The sequence below is a fragment of the Phoenix dactylifera genome, chromosome 5 (genome assembly GCF_051530095.1).
Source record: "Phoenix dactylifera cultivar Ajwa chromosome 5, Ajwa_hap1_PhDact_Kaust_v1.1, whole genome shotgun sequence".
In the NCBI taxonomy this organism is placed as follows: domain Eukaryota; kingdom Viridiplantae; phylum Streptophyta; class Magnoliopsida; order Arecales; family Arecaceae; genus Phoenix; species Phoenix dactylifera.
The window spans coordinates 23,874,072-23,882,083 of NC_143194.1; the positions used below are offsets into that span (position 1 = coordinate 23,874,072).

Consider the following 8,012-nt stretch of genomic DNA (forward strand, 5'->3'; position numbering starts at 1 on the left):
TCAAATGAAACAACAAATTTTAGGAGAGAGTTCAATTACAAGGGCACATATAAAGCACATTACAGAATGACTCAGAAGTCCAAGTAATGGTAAATGTATGACATATTCACTGGACGTCCTATAATTTAAGTCCGAGAGATATTCACAGCAGCCAGTCAATAATAATTGAGGACAAACCTGCTGGATGAACTGGATTTTCAATACAACAATATTTCATTACATATAGATCTCCATGCCGATAAACTTTGAGGACTGACACAGCGGGCAGAAACTCAGCTTGCTCTCACACTCTTTGCAGAGGCAAAGATGTCGGCAGGGCAACAAAAGCATACATGCCTCATTGTGTTTGCATATCTTACAAGCCATTGAATCCTTCATTTCCTTGTTCTCCTTGCACATTAGCTGTAAATTGATGACTCCTCCATTGCAGTAAGAGGCCGTGTCGTCTACCTCACTATCACCACACCCTTCTTTGTTATCCCTGCTCTGGGCATACACCTGATCGAGACTATACTTGAGGTGAGTGATCATATTTTCATTGTACTTGACACGAAGCTGCCACGTACCAACTTCCATGGCTAACTGTTTCATCTGCTCCTCAAGCTCCGTGTTCCTCTTATTGATCTCCTCGACCTCCGCTTCTTTTTCTCGCATTTTTCTCAGGATGCTGTCCTCGACGGAAGCCAATGTCTGAAATTGCTTTGTCTGCACCTTCTCCAGTATTGATTGCCTAAGGCGCTCAACCTATGTTCCATATAAGAAAATAAGTACTGCTTTCTTCTGTTTAAGACCTACCTCAGCAGAAAAACTTCCAAAAGCAAGACAAAGTGTGAGTTGTGGTGAATACTTATACACAGCAGCAAAAAAATGGTTTTGAAATTATATAAAATTTTATCTCCAACATGAGCAGAAATAAGAACAATAAAGAAAAAGGCCTTTTCACGAAATCCTGGTCAAACAAGAGTACAAATCAGTTCAGCATAAGAAGCTGAATGTGAATAATGCGGGTATACAAGAGAAGGAAAATAATTCACTCAATGCCCTTTCAAAGAAGGGTTAAGTTATAGAAAATCCTGTGTCAATTTTAAGCAGAAACAAGAACAACAAAAACAATGAGCTCTTTTCATTTAGATCCTAGTCACACAAGATTAACAAATGAATTTAGCATATCAAAATGGATGAGAATAATGCCAGTGTACCACTGCACAAGAAAAGGCCCATAGTTCATTAATGCAGAAAGCAGATTTTACTCAATGCAGATAATTGCTCCTCTCAACTGGTTTTTTCTTTAGGCAATTACTTTATGTAAGGAAACAACATGCTTACATCGCAATAAGGTCATCCCTTGGATATAGAAGTGAGATTTTAGTTTCTTGCTTCTCCATCCCTCTCTTCTATGCTGGTGGTCACTCAACAACTGAGAGTTGATGATTGTGGATTTGGTCACCCTACAGGGCGCAGTCTTGTTCCCCTTGTTGATTGTCAGTAAAAATATAAATTTTGCAGATTTTCAGCTATTACTGCTATTATCCTTGGCGTAATAGTAAGGTTGCTTCATTATAACTCAGGGTCATGAGTTCAAAACACGGGAATAGCCCCCTTTGCATATGAGGGACATACATCTAACCCTCCCTGCCCCTGCAATGATGGGAGCATCGTGCACTGTCCCTCCCTTTTATATTGCTATTCTGAAATTGCTTTTTTGTAGATTCAATCAGCTCCAATCTTCTCAACATCAATGCTCCTACCCTACTAGTCAATGGGTTATTTTCAAATAAAATTAATATCCTGCTCATTGTTTCTGATTACACCCCACCAGTAAACACCTACCCCCTCCCCCCTAAAACACCCACACACCCATGAACCTCTCTGCACCTGCCCTCCCATGCACCTGCTCGGCTGCCTGCAGATAAAGCAGTCAATGGTAGGAGTGCAATATATATACTGTGACACTCAAATGGAAGACTATATGCAAAATTAGAAGGTGATTTCAACAGTACTCAAATTTCCTCGAAGGGGAAGGAAAAATCACGGAAGATATACCATAAGATCTTTGGAATTGGAGAATTGCATGCGGAATTACATGTAGGGCCTATTTGGATAGATCCACTGGTATAGGCTGGTACTGGATTGCAGGTGAAGGTTGGGAGGAAGTAGGAGGAGGAGGGCGGCTGAGCATCTCTCAAGGACTTTTCATTAATCCCAGGGGGGGGATTGGGGCCCATGACCCCTGAACTCTCCCACTCTCCCACTCCCTCCCTCTGTGCCTTCCATGCTGCAATCCCAAGCTATCCCGATGTGTATTTCCAAACAGGCCCTTAGATGGTGTAGCTCTCACTCCCTCCAAGTGTCTGAAGATGTTATAGTTGTTTGGTAAAAATAAAAGTGAGGACGTGGTTCTTAAATGGTGCAAGAGACTAGAGAAACATTGAACTCAGCAAGTAAAGGGGAATGTGAACACATAGAACACATATGACACAGTAAAGAAATGATTCATCAAATGGATTACGCAATGACAAATTTCATAGATTACAACCATGTGGCAAAGATATGTAAGATTACATGACTTTAAAATTAATCTATATGCAGGTGATCAAGAAGGCCAGTGAGCAGTTAATTTGCCCACTAATTGACTTATTCATACTTCCAATTATGGATAAGAATTATTTAAGATTTTGACACTTAAAAATGCATATAAATAAAATTTAAGTGCTAGTGAAAAGTGAAGAACAAGTGTCATCCAAAAAAAACCCATTCTAAATTGTTGATTCAGACAATTTGACCGCTCAAACTGGTCAAATAGTTTCAATTCAACTCCTACAATGGGTTAAGGAAAAATTTAAAAATAAAATGACCTCTGGGAAAAATACAATTTGCGCTAAGCCCACATATTTATGCCCACACTCCATCTTATTGATTTGTTCCACATTTGTTGTAGAGCCATCTCCTAGTTTTGTGATACTCCGCTAGCACTGCCTGCCATTTAATCTAAAAATGCAGCCAGGTCCCTGATGCCCATGACAATGATGCTCTCATGACTATAACCCTTCTGTTTCATATGAATATGTCCACTGGACACTGATGAGTGCCAGCTATGGGATATCGTGGATTAAGGGAGGAGGGAAATAGATCTAAGGTCACCATAGGTTGGCAAATTGAAGGAACCATGCCTTCTTTTTCTCCTCTTCTTCCTCTTTTCTTCCTCTCTTTCTTCCCTTATTCTCTTCTCCTTCGATTTGAAAGCAAGTAGGGCTGGAAATCAGATATAGCAAATTAGGAAGGCTAACCCACAGTCCAGTGGTACCAGCTACCACTGCAAATTGGATGGACATTATTATATTAATATTAATATTAATTAATAATAATCTATGTTCTATGCGACTAGGTTTGCTTTATTTTCTAAACATTATTCATACTTATCCAAACAAAGGAACTAGATTAGCCATTCCCAATGGTTCCTACTTCCTACTGATAGATTTCCCAAGAACAGGAAAATGATTCTTGACTCCCATTCCTAACAACCAAACATGGCCCAAAGAATTAGAAAGATACGATACTAAGACAAAAGTGACACCCTTACCAAATTACAAGTATCATAGTGGTGGTGTAACCTTGGACCAAACTACTTGCAAACTCACTTGCCTAAAAAGCTTGACCCTTAATAACCATGAACCATAGTATGCCCTTTTCAAGATTCCACACACATGATGTTGATATCTCGTGCATGAGATGATATTTTGTATCTTGTTGTTAACTAAGAATCAATCTGATGCATGAGTCCAAATATTCAACTCATGGAATTATTTCATGTAATCATCCATCTATATATTCCCTTGTCTGGGGACGATAGAAATCTTGTAAACGTTTTTTTCATAATAGACCAAGAGAACTATATTCTTTCTTAATCATCATGCACTCCGATGTACCAATTGGTGCTCGTCCCATTTCAAGCTATTTATTTCTTCAAACTATACCACTTGGCCCATTAATTTATTGCTTGAGATATCACTCTTGTTTCTTTGGGTCACCACTCCTACGAGACCATCTGTACTGTTTTGTATTTATTCACCGTAAGCAGAGAAACAACAACACAAAGCGGACAGATCATACAATTATATGTTTTCTTCAATATTAACTGGATACAGGCGATCCGATCAAGTTTTTCCCGATTCTCTCACAAAGAAGCAAACTTTTCCCGTCTTAGGCCTCAGAAAAACGAAAAAAAAAGGCAAACTTTCCGTCAAACCAGCACAAACAAAAAATAAGTCTTAACTTACGAGAGGAAACCATCATAACACAGCCCAATATCCCTTCGGTTTGAGTTTAACTTCATAAGTATGGAAAGTGAGCAGAATGAACTGGAAATATCCATATCAGGGAACTCTAGAAGCACACTACCTCAATCTTGATGAAGCGGTCCATCTCGGCGTCCATCCTCTGAACCTCTCGATCGATGTCCTCGTCAATCATAGGAAGAAGGGGCAGCGGCGAATCCCCAGAGGATGCCGCCACCCTCCGATCATCCAACGACAACCCCAAGCCGGTCGAGACCGACCCCGTCTGCAGGAAATCGATGGACGAGATCTGCGAGTTCTCCAGGAAGTCCTGCTCCTTGAGCTTCTTACTCCTCGGCTCCCACCCATTCGATCCCCCATCGGCCGCGGGAACGGAGCCCGGGGCGAGTCCCATGACATGAACGACTACCAAGATAAGATTTTCAAGAAAGAATTAGGTCAGTAGGAAGGCACGGACGAACATAAACCCTAGAAATTGGGGGAAATGGTGGGATTACGGGAGAGATTACAAGAAGGCTGGGCCTGGTCGGGGAAACTCGTGGGGCTGAAGAAGGCGATCGGAGCGGTGGTCTGGCCATCGGCCGGCGCAAAATTCCTGCTTCTTTTTTCACGGATGGGTTAGATTACTTGAGAAAGAGAGGGCATGGAAGCAGAGAGAGATAGAAGAGGGGAGAAAGCGAGATGGGAGAAAAGCTGGGGTCTTGGAAATGGGGGAATTGGATTAATACCTGTAGGTATTAGGCGGCGGCGGCGGCTGCTGGAGGTGGTGGTGGGGAAAGAAAGCCATGGCAAAAGAACACGGAAAGAGGCGAAAATAGAGAGTGGGGAGGGTCGGAATACCAGCAGGGTCGGAAAGGGAGCTGTCGGCGATGTTTATGCACTAATTTTGTCGTGATGGGTGAGAAAAAGGCTGCATAGGTGGGGCCCACATTTTTAGAAGGAGCCTTCAGAAGAACAACCATATAAAGCCCAACTTTCCACATATTCAGCTTGAAATGATGCATTCTTTTTTTTTTTAGCCTTCCTGTCACTGTTTTTCTTTTAAAAAAACTTTTTACTTACTTTAATAAAAGCAATGACATTGTTCGCATTACTCAAAAAAAAAATAGATTATTGTCGCACTTTTCTTGGAAAAACGTTTCTCAAAAAATTTCCTATAAACAAACTAAATAAGAATAGTCCAAATATTTAAAAAAATTACTATTAAGATATTACAACTTTTCGTCAGCAAAAAAATCTAATACAACTTTCCTTTCAAAATGTTCCAGCTATTTGAAGAAACATTTTATGTAGTACAAGCTAATGTTGCTTTGTGCCGTTTAAGGGTGTTATTTTTTTACTTATTTTCATTATTCTTGTTTCTTCCATACTTATATTCACATGAAAGAATATATATAATTTAACAAACTCATTTTTTCTAAAGAAATTAGTCCTGAGTTCTTTTTGGGATATGGATGGACCGCGTTTTTCCCATTGTTGCTGGAAATTGGACCCGGGGGCAATCTTCGGTCGAGTGAGAGGGAGCAGCGGGTCACCACGGCGGGGCGGCGACCAGTCGGCGGGCGGCGTCCTCCGCTTGGGGTGGCCGGAGAGAGGGAGCTGGGGGTCCTCACGGCGGGGCGGCGATCCGTCGGCGAGCGGTGTCCTCCGTTTGGTGTGCCTGCAAACAAGCCGGTGGCCGGGTCTTCCGGCGCCGGCCCTCCGACGCTCAAGTCAGGGAGGGGGCAAATAGTGTTGAAGAGGAGATAAAGTGCTTGTAGAGCGTGTCATTCCCCCCCCCCGCCTGAGAAGCCAAGGTTCCCTTTTATAGACGGGGGTCGGTGTACCTGTGATGTAACGGGGCGAGGCCGTAGTACGGCTTGGCATGTTGTCCAGGTCGGCGCATGGTCAGGCGAATTATTACATCGATGTCGGCGGTGAGGTCGTCGTACGACCTGAATTGGGGCGCTGCCAGGCGAATTATTGCATCGGTGTCGGAGGTATGGCCGAAATCGGGGACTTATCATGGTTGACTAGACTCTGCTGGGCTAACTTGCCGTGGAGAGCCGAGGATCCGTAGATGTCAGGAGCCATGCGCATTAATTGTGGAGTAAGCCGGAGATCCGCATTAATTGTCGAGTAAGCCGGAGATCCGCATTAATGGTGGAGTAAGCCGGAGATCCACATTAATTGTAGATTGAACCGGAGGGTTACAGCGGCTATGCGCAATAAATGCTGAAGCAGTGGCAGGGTATGGTCCTCAGTTGGACCTCGGAGGAGTACGGCCGTAGTAGGTGGCTGACAAGGGTAGATCTTGAGCATCAAGATTTTCCTAGGTCGAATGTCTTGAGGTCGGGCGTTCCGAGGTCGGACGCCGACTTCGGCTGTTCAGGGTCGGCGATTGTGCGGCTTCTTGGGGGCATTCGTGTCACTTGGGGGAAAAATCTTATTCCCCCAACACTACCCCCCGACTTCCGAGTTCGAGCGGCTTGCGGGCTCGGACGTGGGAAGTAAAGTCTGTCGTTAGAGTTAGGGGGCGAATCTCGTCCGCGCCCTTGTGTTTCTCGGAGTGTTTATGGCGAGACCCGCGCCCTTGGGCGTTTCGAGGTTGCTTTATTCAGCGAACTTATGGTGGAGCCCGTATCCTTACGTTTCTCGGAGCGGGTGTAACGGGGGTGGCGTCTCTTGGATCGCCAAGATCGCTTCGTGCGGCGGACCCATGATGAGGGTCCTTGGGCTCGACGAGGCGACGCCTCGATCCCGTAATCGAGACTCTCCGCTCATGAATGAGTGTGCCGTTACGGGGTTCAAAACGGACACGCGGCATGACCTAGGATCGGACGCTTCCGATCTCGTATTACTGGATCATGGATCCGGCGAGGTGAAGGCTACGTCGGGGCTCCACGTGCCCCAGGGCCTTATTAAATGAGGGGAGCGGAGGTGCCGTCCGTTCGTTCTTCAAGGCGATTCGATTCTGTGGACCCATAATGAGGCCCCGAGATCCGATGGGACAGGGCTTCGATTTCGTACCCGATTTATTGATCCGGAGTGAATACGGTGCCTCGGTCTCCGAGGTCGACACGTGGCGCAATCCGGTCGGGGGATGGGAACCGACCCTGCCGATCTGGACCGTCAAGGGGGTCCCCTCGAGTTTGCCCTAAAGGTTTTACTTGGCTGCTTCTTATTTTTGTTGTCTTTCTCCCTCGCTTCCTTCCTCAACCGAACCTCGCCGTCGGTGCCCGGAGCGATTTCCGGCGATGTCTAGTAGGTTCCTACCCTGCAACTGCTAGGGTTCCCCTTCCTTTTCCTTCCCCAGTTTTCATTCTCTGCTTTCGATTTCACTTCGCTCCTGTAAAATGGGTCTTGGTCCGGAGGAGGTAGGGTCCAGCCTGTCAGGGGAGGAGTTGGAGTTAATCCGCTCCCGGTTTTTCTTCCAGCCCGGGTTTCGTCTCGAAACTGCGGGGCCGGAAGACAGGGTGACGCGGCCGCCCCCAGGTCGGATCGTGATTCACCGCAAGACCCTCTGGGCCGGCCTGCGGTTCCCTGTCCACAGGTTTGTGAACGACTTGCTAGTCGAGTACCAACTTGTCCCAGCACAGCTCGCTCCGAACTCGTGGAGAACCATCATCGGGTTTCTGTCTCTGTGCCTTGGGCATGGGGTCCCGATTTCAGTGAGTATTTTCCGCCGGTGTTTTCTGTTGAAGAAGAACCCGGCGGACGCGGAGTGGCTATACTTTG

At 45.3% G+C, this 8,012-nt stretch overlaps 1 protein-coding gene across 6 annotated transcripts; it reads right to left on the reverse strand.

The window, feature by feature from the left end:
• Positions 1-5,171, reverse strand: LOC103722891 (putative BOI-related E3 ubiquitin-protein ligase 2). Of its 6 annotated transcripts, none has more exons than XM_008813616.5 (4): positions 5,024-5,171; positions 4,805-4,890; positions 4,399-4,700; positions 1-744 (listed from the first exon to the last, which is right to left on the reverse strand). In XM_008813616.5, exons 1-4 carry the CDS (start codon positions 5,080-5,082, stop codon positions 217-219), a joined length of 975 nt encoding a protein of 324 aa, XP_008811838.1. In that variant the 5' UTR covers positions 5,083-5,171; the 3' UTR covers positions 1-216. The 6 variants fall into 6 exon arrangements, with proteins under 6 accessions (XP_008811838.1, XP_026655695.1, XP_008811837.1 ...); XM_026799894.3 differs by having other exon boundaries at positions 4,793-4,890; XM_008813615.5 differs by having other exon boundaries at positions 4,805-4,893.
• Between the last annotated feature and the right edge of the window lie 2,841 nt (positions 5,172-8,012).

What these genes read in the sequence shown, in the direction of transcription:
- LOC103722891 (XM_026799892.3), bottom strand. Translation starts at nt 5,082, where the DNA reads ATGGCTTTCTTTCCCCACCACCACCTCCAGCAGCCGCCGCCGCCGCCT. An exon ending in CCGCCGCCTAATACCTACAG is followed by an intron (nt 4,897 to 5,023) that starts GTATTAATCCAA and finishes CCGTGAAAAAAG; the next exon opens with AAGCAGGAATTTTGCGCCGG. An exon ending in GCCTTCTTGTAATCTCTCCC is followed by an intron (nt 4,701 to 4,792) that starts GTAATCCCACCA and finishes TTATCTTGGTAG; the next exon opens with TCGTTCATGTCATGGGACTC.